This window comes from Scyliorhinus torazame, chromosome 4 (assembly GCF_047496885.1).
Source record: "Scyliorhinus torazame isolate Kashiwa2021f chromosome 4, sScyTor2.1, whole genome shotgun sequence".
In the NCBI taxonomy this organism is placed as follows: Eukaryota; Metazoa; Chordata; class Chondrichthyes; order Carcharhiniformes; family Scyliorhinidae; genus Scyliorhinus; species Scyliorhinus torazame.
The window spans coordinates 108,950,504-108,978,329 of record NC_092710.1 but is presented as its reverse complement, the minus strand read 5'-3'; the positions used below and the strand labels follow the sequence as shown (position 1 = coordinate 108,978,329).

Genomic DNA, 27,826 nt, shown 5'->3' with positions numbered 1-27,826 from the left:
ACGTAGGGATGAATTAACCTTGAAGGCAGAAATACATCAGTTCCAATGTTCTAGTAGTTCAGTGTAGATGAGGGCTAGGCAATTTGCCTGGACAGAACTCTGCTGCTGCTGCCTGCCTGGAGTCCTACTTATCTTCTGTGGTAAAACAGTGAAGTTAAGATCCAAAAGCTGTATAATTAAAGGTGTTTAGACAGCTCAAGTCTCGGACATGTGACGGGGTGGTTTCTGGTTGACCTATTCGGCGATGAAACCCCTGATTGAAACCCGTTTTGGTGCATGCAGGTAATGGTGGGGCCATGAGCACCACATTGGAAAGTAGGAGTCACAAACAACTGCCTTTGTTTATATGTGGCTGGGCAGACATCTCGTCTGCTAATCCATTGTGTTGGCTGGAATGTTTATACAATGTAAGGAGTGTTACAGTCCAAGGGTGTGAGATGTTAGCTTTAAATGTTCACTTTAAAACTGCTAAGAAACTTTCAAAAGCCAGTAATGTGATCAGCTGGAGCCATTTCATCAGCCTAGCAATTTCCATTTTGATCAACAGGAAAAGACTTATAAAGTAGCCAGGCTGATAGAGGTGTATATATTTTTTGTCTTCCTGTCGCCTGGCCAGGATGATTTACATCAAAACGCTTTGGGATATGCGACGGTCGTGAAAAGCAATGCAAGTTCATTCTTTGCTTTTTTATATAGCGGTGTTGTTTTGTTCTTGTATGAATAACTTATCCAGTTCAACTTATTAATTTGCCTTAATAATAATTGTTTTTCCTTCCCTTTTGTAGGGTCCCTGATCACCAAGATATCGCTTTTGGGGCTTTACAACAAGGTTCCAATTGCCTAGACACACTGGGCCATTTTGCGGATGGTGTTGTAGGTGTCTATGAATGTCACAATGCAGGGGGAAACCAGGTGTGCAGTGTTTGTCATTATCCCTGAATGATTCTGATTTATTTTTTTACTTGGAAAAGTAATTATTCCTATGCTTGACAATTGTTACATGAGGGCCATCTTAACTTGTGTTTATTGCCCATCCCTGAGGGCATTCAGTGTGACGATTGAAGTTGGGTGTAGGCTCAGACCAAGTAGGGTTGCCTGATTCCCTTTGCTTGAAGGACACGAGTTAAACCAATTGGGTTTTGACCGTACATCTTTCACAGTCACTTTTTTCCTAGCTCACATTGTAAAATATCAGTTTCCTAATGTGATATGATGAGCCTTTTTGTACACTGCCTTTGGGTTGTAAGTTCACTGTTGTACAGGTTGGGGTGAAGCATTTTGGAGGAATTGAACATTCTATTCGGTTCTCACCTTGTTGTCTTTCTGGGTTTATTTGGTCAGGAATGGGCACTCACAAAAGGCAAGTCGGTGAAACACATGGATTTGTGCCTTACTGTGGTAGATCGGGTTGCTGGTTCTCTTATAAAGTTGCAAGGCTGCAGAGACAATGACAGCAGACAGGTAGGTAATGGTTATTGTAACAGCAGTTGCTACTTGTTGGATAAATTAATCTTTTAATCAGAACTTTGTGAAAGTTAGGAACAATAATATTTTACAAGACTTTGTACAGAACAGTGCATTTCTAGAAACTCAAATGTTGAGCACTCCCCAGGCTTGTGAACAATTGTCTATACTCATCAAGGTAAAGTTCCTGCTGAGTGACACTTTGTTATTCTTATACTGATGTTAGCAAAGTGCCCATAACTTCCTCAGAGTGGCAATCTATGTCAGATTGCCACTCTTAGCGAATTTACCCACGCTGTAATCCCAATGCCCCTGTCTTGCCCAACCTTCCTCACTCAGGGAAGGATGCTGCCGGTTGCATCAGAGTAACGGGTGGAACGGCCCTCTTTTTACGAAAAAGGACAATTTAAAGGGTAAGTGATCAGACACGGGGGGGCCAGATCAGGTCGGGGGTGGTGTGGTGGGTCCGGGGGGTGGCGGTTGGTTGTGAGTGTGTGTGGGAGGTGTCATGTGCAAGGCTGGTTTTTTTAAATAGTTACTCTGTAGTTAGAAGATATTTTTTTCCACTAACTCTTGTAACAATCAGGGTAAAACTGGCAGATCCATCCAAAGTTAGCAATTTAAATCTACTGTTGGATGGTTCCCAGATTGTCCAAAGGAAGTTCTGAAAAATAAATTTAGAGTACCCAATTCATTTTTTCCAATTAAGGGGCAATTTAATGTGGCCAATCCACCTAATCTGCACATCTTTGGGTTGTGGGGGTAAAACCCACACAGACACGGGGAGAACGTGCAAACTCCACACAGACAGTGACTCAGGATCGGGATCGAACCCAGGTCCTCAGCGCGTAGGCAGCAGTGTTAATCACTGAGCCACCGTGCCACCCTTTGTCCAAAGGGAGTTAACACTCCTGAGAAATTGGCAGGTTAAATGCTTACGTGGAAACTTCCTGGAGGGATTCCTCAGTGCATCATTGGGGTACCCCTTAAATGCGACACTGGGAAACCAGGAAGTTATGGGGCATTTTCTAATTCTTTCTTTGTTTTAATGTTATTTCCCTCCTATTTTAAAGTAATTTCTTCATTCCAAAAGTAAAAATATATCTATATCGCGTCAGTGCTCTATACAATAAAATATTCTGTTACCCAGAATGTTGAAAATGAGGAAGTGGGTAACAAAGTGAGTAACTGAGATGAATATCACAGATGCATTTAAGGGGAAGTTGGATAAACATACTAGGGAGAAAGGAAAAGGTTATGTTGACCTGGTTTGATGATCAGGAATGGGAGGGTGCTCACGTGGAGCATAAATACCAACATATGACATGTTGGGCCAAAGGACCTGCTGTAAAAACTTTTTAATTTTGAGCTGATTTTACAATGCATTTGGAACACTAATCTCCTTCTGGTGATATTACTCCTTTACAGAAATGGGAACAAATTGAGAACAACGCGAAACTAAGGCATGTGGGCAGCAATCTGTGCCTTGACAGTCGAAACACCAGGAGCGGAGGGCTCACTGTAGAAATCTGCAATCCATCCCTTTCACAACAGTGGAAATTCACACTTAATTTACAGCAGTAATACATCTGGACCATTATATTTGGAACTTTCAATGTGGACAATATTTAAATTGAAAATCAAGTTTGCATTCAACCATATACCTCGATTTTTAAAAGAGTTCCATATTACATCTTTTTTTGAATTAACGTATCAAGTTTCTAAACTTGTTGGTTTCAGTTACTCTGTATCTATATATATTTCTTTTCATTCACCAAAGTCCCATCTCCCTCCCTTCTGATCTTTTAATAGGACGGTACACACACTTCCATCCCAACAAGGACCATTCGAGTCCTTTTATTGGGGAAGTTTCCCAAATATGGATTTTTGTTCTAGAGGAAATGCACTGCACTGATAATGAAGGCAGCTTATGAGCACAAACATCTGTGTCTAAAGAATATGGTGTCCAGCTCTGCAGTGTTTCAGAAATCACATTATTAAGACTTTTTATGATTTAACTTTTGTATTGACTGTTGTCCAAATGTAAAGCTACTGTTTTTTTCTGGTCAGTTTTCACTGCAGGGTGTGCAGACTCCTTAACTGTAATTCAACATATATTTAGTTTTGTAAGCCATGAAGAATTAATCGAACAAAGCCTGGAACAATATAGGGAAGTGAAATAATATCCAAAAAAAAAAGAGCCACATGCTGTACTTGCATTTGGTACGTCTTTGTTGTGTTCAACTAAACCTCAGCACTTTCTTAATTCTTTCTGTGCTTGGGGTAGATGGAGGGGTGTAACCCCAAAATTTCAAGGCACAAACACATTGCTAATGTTATTTAATGGATCAAAGGCAATTCAAAAATATTTTATATTTATTATGTAAGTAGTTGTGTTAAGTGACTGTAACGCACTAACATCATTCCTTTTGTGATTCCTGCCTGCACTTACTGTAAAACCATCCAACAATTCACCTGCTAGCTTATTCTGCATTGATATTTTCAAAGTTGCATCTTTAACGGGTGCCTTGCTTATCCTAGGACAAATAACAACAAAGTCCAATTTCTAGGTAATCACAGTGCACCTTCAGCAATGGCAATATTTTTTCATTTTATTTATGCCTGTCACAAGAAGAATTCTTATAAAATGATCACTTAAAATGAAAGCAGTAGGCAACTTAGAAAGAAAATGGTTTGTGTGCCTCTGCCTCCCAAGGTCACCTCTGGTAACAAGTATCTCTCAGTATCAATTTTCTGTAAAGTCTGATTCCATTTATATTTATTTAGTTTATCAAATTGATGACTGTCTTGTCAGGTTACACTGTTTTAAGATTAGTGACCATAATGCAATAAAGTGTCTGGCACAGTCAGAATATCAAAGAATGATTAAAATAAGAACGACTAGCTGCCTTTCTGACCGTCCATGTCTCTTTATCTCTCCCTTGCCCCTCCAGCTATATCTCTGTCACTTTCTCGCTCTGTCTCACCTCAATCTCTGCTTTTTTCGCTCTTCCATGTCTTTGTTTATGTGAAAGGGCAGACAATGATTTTTATTACCAGCTTTAAAAGCAGAAACTGTACACAGTGAAATTTCCAAGTTTGTTCTTGGAAAGATAAATTTTACTGCTGCTGAACAAAGGGGTTTGATGGTATTTTTCAAATAAAATGTTTACATGCCACAGTGTGCCAAAGTTCATTCTGTAGAAGAGCTTCATCCTTTTCATTTATAATTTCTAAATAGTCTTGGAATTTTAAATACTAAAAGTATTTCCTCCTAAGAATAAAAACATCCCATTATTAAAAATCCTTTGCGACTCCCAAACTGCAAAGGGGATCAGTGGAAGGATGGAGAACTCTCCAATTCCAGTGCTTAGGTTGTCTCCAAATAACATTGGTCTGGCTTTTGCTTTGAAGTGACTTGTAACTGTATTGTTTTTTCTGTAAAATACTGTAATTTCTTTTCTTTCTTCCCACTTGAGTGACTTTTGTAAAGAGTAATGTTCATGTTGTGCGCAACGATGTCACTGTGGAGTGTTGAAAAGTGACAACAGTGTCATCAATTCATAGAATGATTCTTCCCTCATTTTTTCACTAATCTACAAAGCATGATCTGCTCATTCTTTTTATAGATGTGATGGAAAGCATCTTTGAAAATAACTTTAATAAACTTTATACCTTTAAATTCCAACTTCTCATGTTTTTGTAAACTGTTTAGAGGGAAGTAACTTGCATTTCTGGTGCTTTGGGACATCTCACACTGAAGCACCAGGCCTGCTGTTTCCTTTTCCTGTCAATACATGTGCTAAAGGCACATCATTACACCAAGTGGCCGGGGTACTGGAAACCTATAGTAAATTGATCAATTACAGGCAGGGTTTTGATGTGATATGAACCACGCGGTGATGTAGTTTGGTTTTTAAGCTCTCATTCCTTTCATAGCAGTAACCATCTTCTGACCAGGTGGTTCTAAAATACTTAAATTGTGATACCTATTGCAGCATTTACCATTATCTTGAACCCTGGAAGAAATAATAGTGGGAAAACAATTATACATTTTTATGCTATGTTGGTTTCTTACTTTGACATGAGTAAATGTTGTTTTCGTCCACCTAATATCTGATCCACCACCTTAAACATTCGCTCCAACACCACCAGTGTTCATGGCAGCAGTGTGTATCAGCTGCACTGCAGCACCTCACCAAGACTTGGGCAGTGCTTCCCAATCCCACAACCTGCACTACATAAAAGAGCAAGACTAGCAAGCACTGGGCAGCACCACCACCTCCAGTTCACACAGCATCCCAAACGTGAAATATATTGGATGGTATTTCATTGTTACTGGTCAAAAATCTTGGAACTCCCTGGCATTTGGAGCACCCACAGACTACAGCAGTTTAAGGCAACAGCCCCATCACCGCCTTCAAGGGGCATATCAGGATGGGCAATAAATATTGGCCTTGGATTGGATTTGATTATTGTCATGTGTACCGAGGTACAGTGAAAAGTGTTTTTCCAATGAGTATTTGCCAATGAAGCCAACATCCTGAAAATGAATTTTATAAAACATGAGTCAGCACTAAGAACTTGTACTCCAACAGGCCAAGGCCATCCTCTAAATAGAACCTGCAACGTCACAGTGGGCCGAATTATATTCTTGACTTTTTCCAAGCCATTGTGCATTCAAGGCTTGAAAAGTTGTAATTTTAAAACTTTTTTGCCGAGTACAAGTACCATTAATGAAATCAGAGGGAGGCCCTAAAAACACATTACCACGTTCTTCCTGGCACTACAAAATTCTTGTTCCTATTCGGAAATGAAAATCAAAACCCTCCAAATAATTAGCCATTTACTCGAGGTTTCCTTACCTTCCCAGGATACTTGATGTACTGAACCCATAGATGGAGAAGCTTTGCTCCTTTAGCAAATGCATTGATGGGAAAAGCAAAAACCAGACCTGGTGTTCCAAGTCAGTGCTCTAGATATCAACTGATGTCACTAAAAACCAAAGAATCTGATTTCAAGTAAAAGACAGGCAAACCAACTACCAATTATGTTTCCCCAAAGTCATTTGTCCATGTGTTTCAACCATAGATGGTACCTCCCTCAAATGATGTGCTGTAACAATATATACAACTTCCTATGGTGTCGAAATGACACATTTGATATAGAAAACTACCTAACGTAGCTGTAATTGTATGAGGCACTACTCTAAGTAGTGTGCTCGAAATACCTTATAGGCACTATTCTGTCTGATAACACAATGTGCTATAACTGTTTTGTTGCAAATAGTGTGCTCAAAGTGTAACCCTTCTATAATTTCCTTCAAGTGTGCTCATGGAATTGGGGATTCAAAGTTCAGGTCCATATTGGTACTTCAGTGAACTGTGTCCATACACTTTGATCATATGTTACTCTCCCATTAGCGATATTGTGCCAGTGTCCTGTGTTTTCCCAGTAGTTATGACTGGCTTATTAAATCAACTATTTTTTACTTGCCTGATATTAAGCAGTTAAGTACAGTTCAAGTGCTTATTGCACCACAGTAAAATTTTCAGCCACAATTCTCAAGGTTTACTTTATTGTAAATTGTAACATACACCATTATATTTTTAAATACAACATTTTGTAATATACAGGGCACTTTTATTGAGACATACATTGCTTGAATGCAAATAAAAGAAGAAACAGAACATGGACCCCACATGTAAGCAAACAGTAACTTGACATGCTGTCTCCAAACCAGAGATTTTAGAATTGCACAATACCCTTCATCCTCTTTAATCATCCTGATTAGTACAGTTCATGTATGGACACAGATTCCACTCTAGCCATCAGTTCCCATTATAAGACATTTCTAGGAAACACGTTTCCTCCAGCTAACTCATCCACAGAATGGCACATTATCTCACTACCATAATCCTGCTGCATCTAACAGCTCAGCTAAGCAACTGAATTTTGGCCCCCAAAGGCATAGTTGTGTTTTAAACTACATCCATGTACATGATGTAGGGATTTAGTGTTCGAAGCAACAACGTCTAATCTTCAGTGAAAGAGAACAGTGAATAAACATAATTTATGTCTGGTGCAGGATCCGCTAAATGCAGTACATCTCACAGACTGAATTTTGAACGTGATATAATAGCTAGTTCAATGTAAACATTCAGAATGCATATTAAGTCTTTCATTATAAATATCTATACAGGGCTATTGGATTGCATTATTGGGGGGGTGAATTATTAGGTGATGTATTATGGGACACAATACTCAGTTGTAAATTATGGACAGTGATGTTCATTAAGGTTCTTACTTTAAAAAAAAAAGAAAATTACAACATTCCTTGTGATGGTTTTGTTATTTCCCCCACACTTGCAGTTTGTATATATATATATTTTTTAAATGTGCATTTTCTCTCTGGATATATTTTTAAAAAGCCACATTTGGACACAATTTAAAACCCTATATTATCATTCAAGTTACGTCCAAGTTCAACACCATTCATCTTCACTTACATCAAAAGGTAAGTTACAATGTGGATTTTCCACATTATTTTCAATGGTAGTACCAGTTTCCAGATTCCTTGCAAATGGTGTGTAGTCTTCAGTCATCAGTTGGCCTGGCTCCGTGAATTAACGGGTGTGCTTGAAAAAATGTTTAGGACATGGGTGTGAGATGTGGTTTAGCCCTGTGGATGCAGTGCAACAATTTGACCTTGGCACTTGCGCTGCCAGTGTTATCACTCCGAGGAGAGATATTCCTCAATCCCAAGCAACTCTTTAACCAGTCTTTCACCAAACTGTACCCGAGTGTAGCGCCTGACGAGATATGCCTCTGACATCTTGTACAAGATGTACGAGTTATTGACAGCAATACTGAGGACAAACCAAAACACTTGTTGCCAGGTCTTGTTAGCTTTGTGAGATATAAAGTACCTGTGTAAAGAACAAACTCAGTTACAGAAGTGTATACATATATTGCACATTGTGTTCTCTTCTATACTGAAATTACAACAGAGGTCCGCAAATCAACTTGCTCCAAGAAACTTGCATGGAACTCACTGTCACTTCCCAGCTCAGAACTGAACTGAGAACTAAATAGTGTAACTTCCGATGCAGTTGTTTCGAGGAAAGGATGTGGGATGAATAACCTGTGTAGAAGCTTGTGTGTAAATGATTTGTGACCAACTACAATTTTCTCCTGTACACCTTTGAGCAAATTGATTTGCCACAACTGAAAGATGCAGAAAACAATGCTAATCTTCAAATGAAATGCAACTACTTGAAACTGCAGAACCACTTAATTTGGGGGAAAGGAAATGTACCCCTCACCCTCCCTCCCCAGCCCAGCCAACCACAATAACATATTGGCATTAGTACCATAGTTAGATAATGTCAATTGAGAAAGAAACTGAGAATATTAATCTAAATATAAAATTAGTGGGAGAAAACAGCAGGCAGTTACTAAAGAATTGCTGTGCCCAGAAACCCTTGGAATAACAGCCTGCCTCATTATTCTGAAGAATTGGGCTGCTATTAGTGTGGATGAATGACAGCACTCACTGATTTGCTCATCAGTATCCAGATGCAAGGAGGTCTTAGTGGCACAGGACTGCTTGACATAGGTGTTAGGAAAATCAAGCTAACAGTTGGATTCATTATAACACCTCAAACATTGACGTACATCATACAGCGTTGAAATAAACACAGAGCCATGGAATGGTTTAGGTTGGATGACCAACAACTCAACTAAAATAGGTCTCTTGCTTTTGACAAGGTGCCACACAAAAGGTTGCTACATAAGATAAGGTGTTAAGGGTAAAGTAGTCGCATGGATAGAGGGTTGGTTAATTAATAGTAAGCAAAGAGTGGGGATTAATGGGTGTTTCTCTGGTTGGCAATCAGTAGCTAGTGGTGTCCCTCAGGGATCAGTGTTGAGCCCACAATAGTTCACAATTTACATAGATGATTTGGAGTTGGGGACCAAGGGCAATGTGTCCAAGTTTGCAGACGACACTAAGATGAGTGGTAAAGCAAAAAGTGCAGAGGATACTGGAAGTCTGCAGAGGGATTCGTATAGGTTAGGTGAATGGGCTAGGGTCTGGCAGATGGAATACAATGTTGACAAATGTGAGGTTATCCATTTTGGTAGGAATAACAGCAAAAGGGATTATTATTTAAATGATAAAATATTAAAACACGCTGCTGTGCAGAGGGACCTGGGTGTCCTAGTGCATGAGTCGCAAAAAGTTGGTTTACAGGTGATTAAGAAGGCGAATGGAGTTTTGTCATTCATTGCTAGAGGGATGCAGTTTAAGACTAGGGAGGTTATGCTGCAACTGTATAAGGTGTTAGTGAGGCCACACCTAGAGTAGTGTGTTCAGTTTTGGTCTCCTTACCTGAGAAAGGATGTACTGGCGCCGGAGGGTGTGCAGAGGAGATTCACTAGGTTAATCCCAGAGTTGAGGGGGTTGAGTAGACTGGGACTGTACTCGTTGGAATTTAGAAGGATGCGGGGGGGGGGGGGATCTTATAGAAACATATAAAATTATGAAGGGAATAGATAGGATAGATGCGGGGAGGTTGTTTCCACTGGCGGCTAGAAGCAGAACTAGGGGGCATAGCCTCAAAATAAGGGGAAGTAGATTTAGGACTGAGCTTAGGAGGAACTTCTTCACCCAAAGAGTTGTGTATCTATGGAATTCCCTGCCTAGTGAAGCAGTTGAGGCTCCTTCATTAAATATTTTCAAGATAAAGATGATAATTTTTTGAAGAATAAAGGGTTATGGTGTTTGGGAAAGTGGAGCAGAGTCCACAAAAGATCAGCCATGATCTCATTGAATGGCTCGAAGGACCAGATGGTCTACTGCTCCTAGTTCGTTCAAGGGCCTTAAGAGGGCTTTGATAGGCAGAGAATGTTTTAAGAGAGAATTTCAAAGAGAACCATAATGCCAAATGCATGACAATGATGTGGAGTAAAATGGAAGAAAGTGTAGTCCTGTTTAGGATCTAGAAATCGGAGGGGGGAAATTGCAGCTGGAGGAATTTAAGCACAAGGTTGAGAATGTTTTTTATTCAAGGGATGTGGCTTTTGATGGCTAGGCCAACATTCATTGTCCATCCCCAATTGCTTTTGAGAAGGTGGTGGTGAGCTGCCTTCTTGAACCACTGCAGCATGTGGTATAGGTACATCCACAGTGCTGTTAGGGAATTCCAGGATTTTGACACTGCGATAAGGAATGGCAGTATATTTCTAAGTCAGGATGGTGAGTGACTTGGAACTTCCAGGTGGTGGAGTTCCCATGTATTTGCTTCCCTTATCCTTCTAGATGGTAGTGGTTGTGGGTTTGGAAGGTGCCATTTCTTGATATCATGTGGAGTGAGGTCCCCAGTGATGCTGGGGACCTCCGGAGGAGACAAGAGATGGATCATCCACTCTGCATTTTTGGCTGAAGATTGTTGTAAATGCTTCAGCCTCATCTTTTGCACTGATGTGCTGGGCTCCCTCATCATTGAGGATGGGAATATTTGTGATGTCTCCTCTCCAGTGAGTTGTTTAATTGACCATTCATGACTGGAGAGCTTAGACCTGATTTGTTGGTTGTGGGATAGTTTAGCTCGGTCTATCACTTCCTGTTTATGCTGTTTGAGTGCACATAGTCCTGTGCTGTAGCTTCACCAGGTATGCCTGGTGCTGCATCTGGTATGCCCTCCTTCACTCTAGTAACCCAGGTTTGATCTCCTGGCTTGGTAGTAATGGTTGAGTGGGGGATATGCCAGGTCATGAAGTTACAGATTGTGGTGAAGTACAATTTGCTAGGGGCAGCACGGTGGTGCAGTGGTTAGCACTGCTGCCTCACGGCACTGAGAACCCGGGTTCGATCCCGACCCAGGTCACTGTCCATGTGGAGACTAAGAATCAACTGTACAGTACAGGAGGCCGCCATTCGGCCCATCGAGTCTGCACCGACCCTTGGAAAGAGCAACCCACTTAAGCCCACACCTCTACCCCATCTCGTAACCCAGCAACCCCATCTAATCCTTTTGGACACGAAGGTAATTTAGCATGGCCAATCTACCTAACCTGCACATCTTTTGGATTGTGGGAGGAAACCCACACAGATACGGGGAGAACGTGCAGATTCTGCACAGTGACCCAAGCCGGGAATTGAACCTGGGACCCTGGAGCTGTGAAGCAACTGCTAACCACTGTGCTACGTGCCACCCATAACTTTGCACATTCTCCCCCTGTTTGCGTGGATCTCACCCCCACAACATAAATTATGTGCAGGCTAGGTGGATTGGCCATGTTGGGTGAAAAAATTGCATACTCTTAATTTATTTTTTTAAAGTACAATTCTGCTGCTGCTGGTGGCCCACAGCACCAGTCTTTAGTTGCTAGATGTGTTTGAAATCTATCCCATTCAGCACAGTGGTGGTGCGACACATGATGATGGGGGTTGATTTGATTTAACGGGGCTCCCAGGGTCACCCAAAGCAGATGACCTGGTTATTTATTTCATTGCTGCTTGTGGTACCTTCCTGAGTGCAAAGTTGGCCACGGTGTTTCCTATATTACAACAGTGGACGACACATCAAGGCTTTAGGTGCATTGGAGCATCCAGTAATTGTGAAAAGCTCTGTAAAAACGCAAGTCATGTTTGTTTGCATCTCCTTTTGGCTTTGTTACAATTACCAAATCCTTTGTTTGTGTTTGTATCGCATTTTTAAAAACTGCGGTAAAACAATAGATCCTGTCAAAACTACTGCAGACATAAATGGGAAAAGGCTCCGTAAAAAGGTAGTCAGATCCTATCTTTGGCAATAAACACAATGTACCAGCACATGTGCTTGTTTAGGTCAGTTTGGTTCCTCCGGATTAGGAGGTTCAATCCAGCTCCTTCATTCTGGCACAATTTTTTTTGTGAAAAATCAGGAACTAGAAGTTACACCTGGAGGCAGGGAGGAAAGGTTATAGTTGTGAAGATTTCAGTTGTGCCACATTGAGCCAACAACATTCCATGACAAGTTATTTTCCCAGTTGTGATTATCTTTGACAACATCGAACTAGCATAACAATTAGGACAATGTACAGAGCATCAAGACCGAAAGCAAGAAAAGACTCTTTGGAATCCTAATGTGATTTTCAGAGAAAACACAGAATCGATAGCAATTCACCAGAAAATGCATGAAACAGGAAGCTGCTTTCTCAGGAGACAAACGTCAAGTTCTTCAGATTCTTAGGATGAGTGGAGAAAAATATGAAACTAACATATTTGAGGGAGTTATCTTCGAATCCCCTCACATCAACTTCTGCATCATTGTTAATTGGGAAAATCACATCATGTCTTTTAATTTTGTACATTATCCAGCTATACTCCCAAAGTATCCTTCAAGTAATTGAGTATATGAGGTCATCAAACCAATACATTATATTGCAGATGCTGGAAATCTGAAATTAAAAACAGAAAATACTGGATAAACCCTGCAGGTCTCGCAGCATCTGTGGAAAGAAATAAGTAAACTTTTCAAATCTAACTACATGATGCTTCTACAGAGCTACAGATCCAATATTCTAGTTGCTTCTTGACATGTTTTTCACTCTTCACGATAACTCAAATGCCTTGAGGTCCTACATAAAGTAACCTGTTAAATAGAACTATCCAGGAGTCAAAAGTAGATAATTATGTTTAAAAACCATTCACACAAGTTTTTATTCTGAGAAGTATATAACAAATTTTGACGTCTACATGCAGTTAACAGATAAACACTGCAGTATCCCTGTGTGAACTCACTTGCTGTACTTATCATCATATTTGCAGATATAGCCAAGGTGAGCAGCAAAAGCCTCCACTGCTAAAGGACAGCGAATCTCTCCACTCTTCCTTCGAATTATGACGCCTGTTAGAACAAAAATATTTGATAATGTTAAGGAAGTGATTATTTAATGCAACTGTAAATCTAAAGATATTAACATTTCCAACTAATCATAACATGAAAAATTGAACACACCATAAGTTTGGAAGATTGGTGTTTAGTCTTGAAAATGCGATTATCTACTAATTGCACAAAAAAATGGCACATCATCCAAATGCAAGACATTTTGGCCCTGCTCAGATAGACTTGCATTATCCTTAACATTATCAAATATTTGCGTATGTGCTTTGATTTGAAACTCAGCACAAATTGTCTGAAGCTTCTTCTCCAGAGAATCCACTCATGAGATACATCTGAAGTGAGCAGTCTTATTCAAAGAACTAGCGAGAGCTTGTAAGCTGAAGAGAAAAATGTAGGTTACAGGAATTGGAATTCTAATTACCGTCCTAGATTCCCATCTCCCATATGAGGGTTGTAGTAAAGAGCCACCTAATTAATCTTGCCCTGTAGCCCTACATTTCATTCAGAGCCAAACCCCTCTACACACTCAAGGTTGACCAGCCAGGTAGCCTCTACTTATTGCTGTCAAACTAGTTTCTCATGCAAGCTTTCACCTGCCCAATGCTTAGTGCTTCCTTGGGACTCTCCAAATACACTGCAGTGATTTAATGTGATCTTTTCTTTGTATTACTTTTTAATCATTCTCTGTCAACGGTATGGGTTAATTTCTTAATTTCTTTTTTTTAAGATTCAGGTTGAGTTTTTTGGACGTTAACTTGTCCTTCATTCTGACAAAGCTGGTCTTGACTCAATTCTCTTCTGGGTCTCAGAATCACATCTCCCATCACTCGTGATAATCTGCCCAAGGTATGTGAATCTTTTCATTTTTAATCCACGTTCCTCACTTCTTGCTTTCACATTGTTTACAATTTATTATAGTGTCTCTTCTGACTGCAATCAGTGCAATGTTATCAGCTTATTTCAGCCCAGCAATGTTGTGACCTGGTAGATCTTCTATGAATCTGAAGATAGCTTCAGTGAAAAGGCTGAACCCTACTTGAGACATAACACTCCTTGGTGCTTTTGATTTGGAAGCTGTCTGACAAACCAGGATCAAAATTTCATCACTGCTGATTGATTCCAGTATAGATTCTGAACTATCCTTTTCTCATGTCTATCAATTTCTAATTTGTTTTAGCATTAGAACATAGAACATAGAACAATACAGCGCAGTACAGGCCCTTCGGCCCACGATGTTGCACCGAAACAAAAGCCATCTAACCTACACTATGCCATTATCATCCATATGTTTATCCAATAAACTTTTAAATGCCCTCAATGTTGGCGAGTTCACTACTATAGCATTCCATCTATACTTTGGGGTGTGTAGGGGGCTCCTATTTCTCATCCACATGCTGCCCCCCTCAGTGACATCACCTACAAGGAATTTGTTTTCACACGTATGCTGGAGACGCCCAACTCTATCTCCACCTCTCTTGACACTTTCACTGTTGCTAAATTGTCCGACTGCTTATCTGACATCCAGTACTGGATGAGTAGAAACTTAACCAAATTAAATACTGGTAGCTGAGGCAAGTGATGCTGAGCGATGCTAGAGGTGGAAATAGGTGGTCTTAGTGATGGTGCAACTATGAAGTCAGAAGCTCATCTTGTGGTCAAATGTGAGACAAAGGTTGCAGACGGATTGATTTAACCGCAGCCAGAGAGGGGGATGGAATCAGTAGCTAGGGAACAGAATTGAACAGTGACTGAACACCCATAACTATCCCCTTGTACTATTCTTCTAGATATACAGACTTATATCAATTATTTATCCTAAAGTATCTGGAGCATGATGATTGGGTGACATCAACTGTTACATGGAAATAATCCAGAGCTCTGGCCAATAGTGCCGTAATCAGCTCCTTTGACATTTTTTATTACAAGTTGATTTCTCTGGAATGTTATAAAACATCCACTCCAAGAATACACAGCTAGTGGCAGAAAAATGTCAGACATGACCAGCAAGCCCAAAAATAGAGAGTAAAGAACCAGATTAATTTTGAATATCCCTAATGAAATAGGGTACAAATAAATTAAGAGCACTTGCCTTCTTTAAAAGGAGAGTAAGCATTTGTGAGGAAGTAGAACAGTCCTTTGTTAGACCAGCTGATGAGGGACATGTTCCCTTTCATTCTCACCCTGTATTGGCCCCGAACCGGTGGAATCTCAGGGTTAACTAGCATCGACTGTGGCAATCCCGTACAGTCACTCTTCCTGGAACTCAGAAGGCCACAACAATAAATTCCTGCGAGAAACAAAACATTTTTGAATTAAACAATCCACAAATAAAATGGGCCAGTTATTGACGATAACTATTCATAGGAAGGTACATTTTACTGATTATAACTGAAAATTATAATGATTTTTTTTTCTCCCAAAGTGCTGGACAATATTTATTCATGCAGGAAAGGAGATGGGAATAAATATTCACAAGTCTACAGGTACTTTGGTTGGCAAACAGACACTTCAACCTTCTTTTCCATTATGTCCCTAACATATCTCACTGTAACCAACCAGAGAGCAGTCTCAATTCCAGATAATACTGGGGCCATTACAAGAGTTCATAAGAGTTCTAACTTTCGGTAAGGATATGATCAGATGTTAACACTGGCCACGCTCTCTCATTCCTTCCACAAGCTCCTTGATAATTTTACAAATGATTATCACTGTGTACATAAATTATACAACAGACGGCGGATTATAATTAAATCTGCCACTGCCACCACATTATATATTATGCAAAATCCAGATTGATGGAGGACTCTGGGAAGTAATTTCACCCTTGGATTCAGTTAAGTGTTTCCACCACCTTGAGCATCACTTCATGATTTATATCACCCCGACTCTAAAATGAAGTTGCAGCATTGATAATCCACCTCATTCAGAAGTGTGTTCAGCACTCACTTACTCCTGCATTGAGCCACACACAACATGGGAGTCATTCTCCAGTCTGTACTGGGCTAGCTAGTCTCAGTTAGGATACTGCAACTAGTGTCAGCAAGCTGACCTAGGGGAATGGAGGGATGAGAAAGAACAGAACCAAACATCAGGCAAGGTTGGCACTCCTGAACTGAGGAGTGACTGGAGTTGGTAAATGTGGGCGTGGATCTTCCGGTGGCGGCTATGAAGGAGTAAGTCGCACATTTGGTGGCTCCCGCTCTGGTCCGACTTTTGGACCTTTCCCCCATTTTTCTACCGGACTTGAATTGTAAAACGGAGGTTAGTGGCAATTGTTTACTGAATTCCCACTTCAGTGCATGGAGAGAAGGACTAAAAGTGTTCGTAAGGGCAGAAACAAAAAGATAGAGAAGGCTTGAGCGGTTGGAGCATAGGTTGGACATCCAGGATCGGGCGATCCAGAAGGTGGAGAAGGCGCTGGCTGAGCAGGAGGAACATTAGACTGTGGTGGAGTTGGAGGTGGGGATGCTGAGGGACCAGCAGAAGAAGCTCCTGGAGAAGGTGGTGGACCTGGAAAATAGGTCCTGCCGGCAGAACCTAAGAATCGTCGGGCTCCCGGAGGTGTCCGAAGGAACGGACGCTGGGGCATACATCGCAGACATGTTTGTGTAGCTTCTGGGGGGTGGGGCATTCTCCCGGCCCTTGGAGGTGGATAGGGCTCATAGAGCACTCGCGAGGAAGCCGCAACGCGAATGGGAGACGCCCCCCGAGGGCAATGGTGGTGAGATTCCACAGGTTCTCAGATAAGGAGCGTATTCTACAGTGGGCCAAGCAGTCACGGAGCTGTAAATGGGACAATAGCATCCTGCGGGTTTACCAGGACCTGAGTGTAGAGGTGGCCAGGAGGCGAGCAGGCTTCAACCAGATCAGGTCGATCCTTTTTAAGAAAAAGGTGACGTTTGGACTGTTATACCCAACCCGTCTCTGGGTCACGCATGAGGATCAGCATTTCTACTTCGAGTCACCTGAGGATGCGTTGGACTTTGCGAAAAAGAAAGGGCTGGTGATGGATTGAGAACTTTTGAACTTGGCTGCAACGTTCATGTTTTTGTTTTTTCTTTTTTTCTTTTTGTTTCTCTGTTTTTGTAAAAAGTTTCCCGTTTTGTGTTTCACGGAATATGTTTGTGATGCCGTTTGCATTGATTTGGAACCAGTGGTAGAGCGGAGTGCGTTAAGGTTTTCATTGGCACTGTTGGGGGATGAAGGGGTGCTTGTTTTGATCTTGGTGTTTTTCTGGGGCAGTTGTGTGGGGATTGTTTGATGTGGGAGTTTGTTTGTATGAGCGGTGGGGGTGGGGGGGGGGGGAGGGGGGAGGACAATAGGTGGGAGACTATCTGGGGATGGGGGCCACCAAGCTAGCTGGGCGAGCTAACTCTCGGACGGGCAGTGGGGGGGGGGGGGGGGGGGGTGAATATGTTTGGTTTAGTAAAGGGGTTGGGTTATTGGGTGTTGTTACTAAGGGGGTGGGGGATGTTCTGCTGACGAGGGAGGGACTTGGGCTGAGGGACAGAGAGGAAGTCGGGGGCTGCCTGGGGATGGACCGGTGGAGGTGCGGAGCACGGGCTGGAGGCGGGCCTAAAAAAGGGGATGGCTGATTGGCGGAGGGAGGGGGGGAAATGAGCCCCCCAACTAGACTGATCACCTGGAATGTTCGAGGGTTAAATGGGCCGGTCAAAAGGGCACGTGTGTTCGAGCAGCTTAGGGGATTGAAGGCGGACGTGGTAATGTTGCAGGAGACGCACCTTAGAGTTACGGACCAGGTTAGTCTGAGGAAAAGCTGGGTCAGTTAGGTCTTTCACTCGGGACTAGATTCAAAGACTAGAGGGGTCTCGATCCTGACAATAAGCGGGTGGTGTTTGAGGCGGGTAGAATAGTCTCGGACATGGGTGGTCGGTACATCATGGTCAGTGGGAAGCTAGAATGGTGCAGGTGGTATTAGTAAATGTGTATGTGCCAAATTGGGATGATGTGGAGTTTATAAAGAGGATGCTGGGGAAGATACCGGACCTGGACTCGCACAGGTTGGTCATGGGAGGGGACTTCAACACAGTTATGGACCCTGGCTTGGACCGGTCAAGCTCGAAAATCGACAGGGTGCCAGCAATGGCAAAGGAACTAAGAGGGTTCATGGAGCTGGTGTGTGTGTGTGTGTGTGTGTATGTGCGTGTGTGTATGTGTGGTGGTGGTGGGGGGGGGGGGGGGGGGGGTGGATCCATGGAAATTTGGGCAGCCGAGGGTGAAGGAGTTCTCCTTCTACTCACACGTACATAAAGTGTACTCCCGGATTGATTTCTTTATTTTGAGCAGGGCCTTACTGGCAGGGATGGTGGACACGGGGTACTTGGCAATCACTATCTCAGACCATGCTCGGCATTGGGTTGACCTGCAGGTTAGTAAAGACAGTAACCAGCACCCGCACTGGAGGTTAGATGTGGGACTTTTGGCGGATGAAGGAGTGCGCGAGCGGCAAACGAAATGTATTCAGAGCTACCTGCAGGTCAATGACACGGGCAAAATTTCAGCAGCGGTGGTGTGGGAAGCACTGAAGGCGGTGGTCAGGGGGGGAAGCTGATCTCAATACGGGCCCACAGGGAGAAGGTGGCCAGGGCGGAGACGGACCGACTGGTAAAGGAGTTACTACAGATTGATAGGAGGTATGCGGAGACCCCAGAGGCAGGGCTTTTAAGGGAACGGCGGAGGTACTACAGTGGTGGTGGCGGCCCTGAGAGTCTGGGGGCAATGGAGGAGACATGTGAGAGCAGTGGGAGCATCGGTCTGGGCCCCAATCTGTGATAATCACTGGTTTGCCCCGGGGAGAATGGACGGGGGGTTCCGGTTGTGGCGGAGAGGATGGGGGACATGTTTATAGAGGGGAGCTTTCCGAGTATGAGGGCGCTGGAGGAAAGGTTTGGGTTGGCGAGGGGAAACAAATTCAGGTATCTGCAGGTGCGTGACTTACTTTGTAAACAGGTGTCAACCTTCCCGCTCCTACCGCTAAGGGGGAATTCAGGACAGGGTAGTTTCTAGAGGGTGGGTAGGAGAAGGGATTGTCTCGGACATTTATAAGGAGCTTATGGGGTCGGAGGAGACGCAGACAGAGGAGCTGAAGCGCAAGTGGGAGGAGGAGCTGGGAGGTGAGATAGAGGACGGGCTATAGGCAGATGCGTTGAGTAGAGTCAACACGTCAGAAACATGTGCCAGGCTCAGCCTGATAGTTTGTTCACCGGGCTCAGATGACAGTGGCCCGGATGAGCAGCTTCTTTGGGGTGGAGGACAGGTGTGCAAATGTGCGGGAGGACCGGCGAACCATGTCCACATGTTTTGGACATATGGGGATTTTGGCAGGGGTTTGCAGATGTCATGTCCATGTTGTTAAAAACAAGGTGGCGCTGGGTCCAGAGGTGGCGATTTTCAGGGTATCGGAGACGGATACTATTAGCTTGGAGGGACTCAAAGCCCCCGAAGTCGGAGACCTGGCTATCGGACATGGCTAGCTTTCTCTGTTTGGAGAAAAACAAGTTCGCCTTGAGACGGTCACTGTTAGGGTTCACCCGGAGGTGGCAACCCTTCGTCGACTTCTTTGCGGGAAATTAATCGTCAGCAGACCGGGGGGGGGGGGGGGTCAATAAGGGTGGGACCTGTACGAGAGGTAAATTGCTTTTGCACTATGTTTATGGTTTCATGTATATTGTTTATTTTGTTGTTGTCACTATACCAAAAATACCTCAATAAAATGTTTAATTTAAAAAAAGTGGGTGTGGATAGCACAAGATGGCAAGCTTGGCCATGATCAAAAAAGCTACTAACATTCATGCAGTGGACAAAGGTAATGGATCTAGTGATCATGAAATAGCATTGCAGCAAGTTTGTGCCGTCAAGGGGAGCTGGAGCAGGAAAGAAAAATAAGACGAAACCGAATAAGGAAAAGTAATGTTCATTGCCAAATACATAGCATCATATATTCCTCGCATTTTGGAACTAAACATGGAACGAAAACATTTTTACTTCCAGGGCACTGAGCTTCAGAGACAATAAAAAGTTCATGTGTTCAGTAAAGCAATCCTTTCAACGTTATCCTGCTTCACACACAGTATTTCATTTTTGAAAAAAATTACAAACCTTTTTTTTCAAACTCTTCAAAAAGATTTAGGCTAGTGATGCTGGGGCCAGTATATATTATGTAGTTTTTTCCAGTCAGATTCTGACAAAGGCTTTTTGCCACAAGACTGTGGAGCTGCGGTCTATTCTTCAAAGTATCCAACCCATCCGAGGCTGTTCCTTCCTTCAAATTAACATAAACCTAAATGGAGAGCAAGATGACAGAACACATTTAATGTCTTTGTTTACAGAACTGCATTGGGTTTGAACATTCTCCCCCATTTTGTAACAAGAAATTCCACTTCTCGGACACCAAAAAAAGCCTCCTCTATTTGTCACTACAGATCATCGTTATGTGAGCTAATCTCTTATTAATGTAGATCCTGGACTGTAGCCATAGACTTCATTCTGGGCCACACAGAACTCATTCATTCATGATTCTCTTTAAATCGAGCACGCATAATCCCAAAGGATTAGAGATTTTAAAAAGCCTTCATTTTGTGTTACGGTCCTTTCCGGTCAATCCCACAGAAGGAACTGTGACACCACCGTGCTTCAAACTGCAAATCAGTTTCTCCCAAAATGGGTACCAGGCAATGCAAATACTTTAATATGCTCACAGTTCTCTTTCAACATTTAAGGAATTCACTTTTTTTTAAAAATCTCTTTGATATTTACTGTGAAACGTGCTACAATCACAGGAGAAAAAGGTAGAATAATTTCACATACAGCACGGTAGCATTGTGGATAGCACAATTGCTTTACAGCTCCAGGGTCCCAGGTTTGATTTCGGCTTGGGTCACTGTCTGTGTGGAGTCTGCATATCCTCCCCGTGTGTGCGTGGGTTTCCTCCGGGTGCTCCGGTTTCCTCCCACAGTCCAAAGATGTGAAGGTTAGGTGGATTGGCCATGATAAATTGCCCTTAGTGTCCAAAATTGCCCTTAGTGTTGGGTGGGGTTACTGGGTTATGGGGATAGAATGGAGGGGTTGACCTTGGGTGGGGTGCTCTTTCCAAGAGCCGGTGCAGACTCGATGGGCCGAATGGCCTCCTTCTGCACTGTAAAATTCTATGACAATTGGTTGCAGTAATTTGGGGGAAGAGGGTGGAGAAACAGTAGAGTATTCCACAATTATGAATGATTGAGATAAAGTAGTTTCCACTGGCAGGAGCTTCAGTAACTAGGGGACACAGATTTAAGGTAATTGGCAAAAAAAAACTGGAGGGCACTTTTTTTTTTTTTAAATGCAATGAGTTATGATTCAATAACAACTTGCAAATGGGAAAAGAACAATTTGCAGGGCTGATTGAGTAGGGGCTAAAAAGAGCAAGACCCGGGAATTCTTTCAAAGAGTTGGCAGAAGCACGATGGGCTGAAGAGTCACCATCTGTGGGGTATGATTCTATGGCAGATGGACAATGACTTCACACTCACAGCATGGAAGTTAAAAACAGACAGTACAGTTCACGGAAATGCAGGTGGACATTAGTCAAATGCTTCTTTTACCTTGGAAACCAGTGTGGAAATGATCCACATCATTAAAAGTCTACAAATCTTGACTTAAACATCATATACTTCAAAAGGCAATGAAAGTGTTGTCTTAAGTGGGGTGACAAGTTCATGGAGGAAATCAATCAGTAAGTGGCTTCAGTAATCGACTTAAGTGACCTCTATTCATTGGACAAAGGGGTCTTTTACACCAAATGCCTAGCATTGGTGATGGCAGTAGCAGCTTGGAGCTTACCAAACTTGTATCTTATACAGCACAAGCTAAAGCCTAGCCCATCTCCAAATAAAAAACAGCAAGATTTGCAGCACCGGGCACTGTCAATATGCACAACACAATCAAAATAGTGCAGATGCTGGCTATCTGAAATACTGCTGAGTACTGTCAGTCTGCTTCTGCCCGTTGGGCCTCGACTCTCAATTCAGACTACATTTACACTACAAACATCAAACAAATGATAACAATAAAGGACAAATAACAAGCAATCAAATCAATTCACACAAGGAAGGTTGCACTGCATCATGCTCGTGCTATATCTTGCAAGTCAGACATATTTAAAAGATGTAAATAGGCCCCAGGAAGCTGGTGCTGATTAAACTATTACTTTACTTAAGTAAAGACAGGAAATTCTGGAAATACGTCACCGGTGAAAAGAATACATTTTTGATATAGATCGTCATCACAAAGCATTCACTAAGGTATCTCAAAAAGTACTTGTGAGAAAAATTCAGGTACGTAAGAGGAAATGTAGCAGTATGGCCAAAGCTGGTTAACAGAACAGTTAGGATGGAGCTTGAATTGTAGAGAGTTGTGCCCCTGGGTCACTGCTTGACCCTCTTCTATGCGCAGTACAATTAGGTGATTTGGGCTTGGGAATGGAGAGCACAATCTGAAAGATTGTTGGTGACATAAAGGGAGAGACTTGGCAAACATAACTAGGACTGTAAAATATGTCATGACAATAGACAAGCTAGTGGAGTAGGCAGCTAGATGGCAGATGCAGTTTAGTGTGAATATAAATGCGAGCTATTTTAAACTACGTATCCCATTCTTCATTGATGTCTACTGGACACTTTAATGTTCTTTATCAGCTCTATCTTTCTAGAGATGGACTTGCTTTGATGTACTCAGGAATGGATCGTGCCGAGGTTCCGGGTGCGGCGATGACCAGCTAAGTCGCACGTTTCGGCAGCTCCCGGTGGAACGGACTTTTGGGCTCTTAAAAGGAGCCCCAACAGAAATTTAAACGGCCAAAAACACTGTACGGTAAACTAGAAGAGAATCCCCCCGGACACGCATGGATAAAGGAGAGGATAGCAGCCGGATTGCGGAGGATCCTCTGGAGCAGCGGCAAGATGGCGTCGGAAGGCGGCCGTTTGTTATGGGGCCCAGAGCAACAAGAGTTCCTGCGGTGCTGTGTGGAAGAGCTGAAAAAGGAATTGAAGAAGGAGTTGTTGGCCCCGATATTACAGGCGATTGAAGGGCTAAAGGAGGAGCAGAAGACTCAAGAGCAGGAGCTTCGGGTCGTGAAGGCAAAGGCTGCTGAAAACGAAGATGAAATACAGGGCCTGGTGGTGAAGACAGAGATGCACGAGGCACAGCACAAAAGGTGTGTGGAAAGGCTGGAAGTACTGGAGAATAATTCGAGGAGGAAGAATTTAAGGGTTCTGGGTCTTCCCGAAGGCGTAGAAGGGGCGGACGTCGGGACATATGTGAGCACGATGCTTCACTCGCTAATGGGATCGGAGGCCCCGGCGGGCCCTTTGGAGGTGGAGGGAGCTTATCGAGTTATGGCGCGAAGACCAAGGGCAGGAGAAATACCTCGAGCCATAGTGGTGAGGTTTCACCGCTATAATGACAGAGAGATGGTCCTAAGATGGGCGAAGAAAACTCGGAGCTGCAGGTGGGAGAACGCGTTGATCCGCGTATACCAGGATTGGAGTGCGGAGGTGGCGAGAAGGAGGGCAAGTTTTAATCGGGCTAAGGCGGTGCTTCACAAAAAGAAGATCCAGTTTGGAATGTTACAACCGGCGAGATTGTGGGTCACACACCAAGGGAAGCACCACCACTTTGAGACGGCAGAAGAGGCGTGGACATTCATTGTGGACGAGAAGCTGGAATAGTCTGGCGAGAGAAAGAACTTTTGGGACAAAGTGGTGGGGTGATTATGTGGGGCGAGGAAAAGGGGGGGGGGGGGATGATTTTTCAGTTTGTTAATCTTGCGATCCTGTAACTTTTCTCTCTTCCCCATGATGGGGGGGGGGGGGGGGAGTATGAGGAACTGTGGGCGCCGGTCATTAGGGGCGGGGCCGAGTGGGAAACGCGGGCTTTGTTCTCGCGCTATGGTAATTATGGTGGGAACAGGGATGCAGGAAGGAGGGGGCCTCGCACAGTGGGGGCCGAGGACAAGGGGGGAAGCCGAGGTCAGCCAGAGTTCGTTTACTTCTAGGAGCAACATGGGGGGTCCAATTACGCTAGGAAGGGATCTAGCGGAGGAGGGGGGGGTTAACTGGGTTGCTGCTGCTAAGGAGAAGGGGGAGCTGTTATGGGATGGGGTGGTCGAGGCGGGAGGGCGCCGTCGGGGGGATACACGGGTACGTGGGAACCGGGTGAGGAGCTGGGTTAAAAAAGGGGATGGCTAGTCGACAAGGGGGGTGGTAAAGAGCCCCCCAACCCGGCTGATCACGTGGAACGGGAGAGGGCTGAACGGGCCAATTAAAAGGGCACGGGTACTCGCACACCTAAAGAAATTAAAGGCAGATGTGGTTATGTTGCAGGAGACGCATCTGAAACTGATAGACCAGGTCAGACTACGTAAAGGATGGGTGGGGCAGGTGTTTCATTCGGGTTTGGATGCGAAGAACAGGGGGGTGGCTATCCTGGTGGGGAAACGGGTACTGTTTGAGGCAAAGACCATAGTGGCGGATAGTGGGGGTAGATATGTGATGGTGAGTGGCAGATTGCAAGGGGAGGCGGTGGTTCTGGTGAACGTATATGCCCCGAACTGGGATGATGCAAATTTTATGAGGCGTATGTTGGGACGTATCCCGGACCTGGAGGCGGGAAAGTTGGTAATGGGGGGAGATTTCAATACGGTGCTTGATCCAGGGCTGGACCGATCGAGGTCCAGGACCGGGAGGAGGCCGGCAGCGGCCAGGGTGCTCAAGGACTTCATGGAGCAGATGGGAGGGGTAGACCCCTGGAGATTTAGTAGGCCTAGGAGTAAGGAGTTCTCATTTTTCTCCCATGTCCACAAAGTATATTCACGGATAGACTTTTTTGTCTTGGGAAGGGCACTGATTCCGAAGGTGACAGGGACGGAATATACGGCCATAGCTATTTCGGACCACGCTCCACATTGGGTAGACCTGGAGGTAGGAGAGGAAAAAGAACAGCACCCACTCTGGAGAATGGATATGGGCTTATTGGCGGATGAGGGGGTATGTTTAAGGGTGAGGGGGTGCATCGAAAGGTACTTGGAGCTTAATGACAATGGAGAGGTTCAGGTGGGAGTGGTCTGGGAGGCGTTGAAGGCGGTGGTTAGAGGGGAACTGATATCCATAAGGGCACATAAAGGGAAACAAGAGGGTAAAGAAAGGGAGCGATTGCTGAAAGAACATTTGAGGGTGGACAGGCAATATGCGGAGGCACCAGAGGAGGGACTGTACAGGGAAAGACAAAGGCTACATGTGGAGTTTGACCTGCTGACCACGGGTAAGGCGGAGGCACAGTGGAGGAGGGAACAGGGTGTACAGTATGAGTATGGAGAGAAGGTGAGTCGGCTACTGGCCCACCAATTGAGGAAGAGGGGAGCAGCAAGGGAGATAGGTGGGGTGAGAGATGAGGAGGGAGAGATGGAACGGGGAGCGGAGAGAGTGAACGGGGTGTTCAAGGCATTTTATGAGAGGTTATATAAGGCTCAGCCCCCGGAAGGGAAGGAGGGAATGATGTGTTTCTTGGATCAGCTGGAATTCCCTAAGGTGGAGGAGCAGGAGAGGGTGGGACTGGGAGCACAGATTGAGATGGAGGAGGTGGTAAAAGGGATTGGGAGCATGCAGGCGGGGAAGGCCCCGGGACCGGACGGATTCCCGGTGGAATATTATAGGAAGTATATGGACTTACTGGCCCCGCTTCTGACGAGAACCTTTAATGAGGCTAGGGAAAGGGGGCAATGATATCGCTCCTTTTGAAGAAGGAAAAAGACCCGCTGCAGTGTGGGTCCTACAGGCCCATTTCCCTTTTAAATGTAGATGCTAAGCTCTTGGCCAAGGTGATGGCGACGAGGATAGAGGACTGTGTCCCCGGGGTGGTCCACGAGGATCAAACTGGGTTCGATAAGGGGAGACAGCTGAACACGAACATACGGAGGTTGCTAGGGGTAATGATGATGCCCCCACCAGAGGGGGAGGCGGAGATAGTGGTGGCGATGGACGCCGAGAAGGCATTCGACAGAGTGGAGTGGGATTATCTGTGGGAGGTGCTGTGGAGATTTGGTTTTGGAGAAGGGTATATCGGATGGGTACAGCTGCTGTATAGGGCCCCGGTGGCGAGTGTGGTCACGAACAGACAGAGGTCTGATTACTTCCGTCTTCATAGAGGGACGAGGCAGGGGTGTCCCCTGTCTCCGTTACTGTTTGCATTGGCGATTGAGCCCCTGGCCATAGCACTGAGGGGCTCCAGGAAGTGGAGGGGAGTGCTCAGGGAAGGAGAAGAACACCGGGTATCCCTGTACGCAGATGATTTATTGCTGTATGTTGCGGACCCAGTGGAGGGGATGCCTGAGATAATGCAGACACTCAGGAAGTTTGGGGAATTTTTGGGGTACAAACTGAATATGGGTAAGAGTGAGCAGTTTGTGGTGCATCCGGGGGAGCAGAGCAGGGGAATAGATGACTTACCGCTGAGGAAGGTGACAAGAGATTTCCGGTACTTAGGGATTCAGATAGCCAGGAGTTGGGGAACCTTACACTGGCTTAATCTAACAAGATTGGTGGAACAGATGGAGGAGGATTTTAAGAGATGGGACATGGTGCCCCTGTCACTGGTGGGTAGGGTGCAGGCGGTTAAAATGGTAGTCCTCCCGAGATTCCTCTTTGTGTTTCAGTGCCTTCCGGTGATGGTCACGAAGGCTTTTTTCAAGAGAATTGAGAAAAGTGTCATGAGTTTTGTGTGGGTCGGGAAGACCCCGAGAGTGAGGAGGGGGTTCTTGCAGCGTAGCAGGGATAGGGGGGGCTGGCACTACCGAGCCTAAGTGAATACTACTGGGCTGCCAATATCTCAATGGTGTGTAAGTGGATGGGAGAAGGGGAGGGAGCGGCGTGGAAGAGATTGGAGATGGCGTCCTGCAAGGGAACCAGCCTACAAGCAATGGTGACGGCGCCGTTGCCGTTCTCCCCGAAGAAATACACCACAAGTCCAGTGGTGGTGGCAACATTAAAAATTTGGGGGCAGTGGAGACGACATAGGGGAAGGACGGGAGCCTCGGTGCGGTCCCCGATAAGAAATAATCATAGGTTTGTCCCGGGGAGAATGGATGGGGGATTTAGAGCATGGCAAAGAGCTGGGGTTGTGCAACGGAGAGATCTGTTCATAGACGGGACGTTTGCGAGTCTGGGAGCGCTGACGGAAAAATATGGGTTGCCCCAAGGAAATGCATTTCGGTACATGCAACTGAGGGCTTTCGCGAGGCAACAGGTGAGGGAATTCCCGCAGCTCCCGACGCAGGCGGTCCAGGATAGAGTGATCTCGGGGACATGGGTGGGGGATGGTAGGGTGTCGGATATATACAGGGAAATGAGGGACGAGGGGGAGATCATGGTGGATGAGTTGAAGGGGAAATGGGAAGAAGAGCTGGGGGAAGAGATTGA

At 44.4% G+C, this 27,826-nt stretch overlaps 2 protein-coding genes across 2 annotated transcripts in view; one reads left to right on the top strand and one right to left on the bottom strand.

Annotated features, from left to right (window-relative positions):
* galnt2 (UDP-N-acetyl-alpha-D-galactosamine:polypeptide N-acetylgalactosaminyltransferase 2) overlaps positions 1-5,152 on the top strand; it is a 168,442-nt gene extending 163,290 nt beyond the window's left edge. Inside the window, exons 14-16 of the mRNA XM_072498458.1 lie at positions 786-912; positions 1,342-1,461; positions 2,893-5,152. Coding sequence (XP_072354559.1) covers positions 786-912; positions 1,342-1,461; positions 2,893-3,048 — 403 coding nt within the window. The 3' untranslated portion in view covers positions 3,049-5,152. The remainder of the gene's footprint in view (positions 1-785; positions 913-1,341; positions 1,462-2,892) is intronic.
* A 1,870-nt stretch (positions 5,153-7,022) lies between these two features.
* pgbd5 (piggyBac transposable element derived 5) overlaps positions 7,023-27,826 on the bottom strand; it is a 93,528-nt gene continuing 72,724 nt past the window's right edge. The window contains exons 4-7 of the mRNA XM_072498459.1: positions 20,475-20,655; positions 15,445-15,642; positions 13,253-13,358; positions 7,023-8,393 (exon numbers count right to left, since the gene is read on the bottom strand). Coding sequence (XP_072354560.1) covers positions 8,198-8,393; positions 13,253-13,358; positions 15,445-15,642; positions 20,475-20,655 — 681 coding nt within the window. The 3' untranslated portion in view covers positions 7,023-8,197. The remainder of the gene's footprint in view (positions 8,394-13,252; positions 13,359-15,444; positions 15,643-20,474; positions 20,656-27,826) is intronic.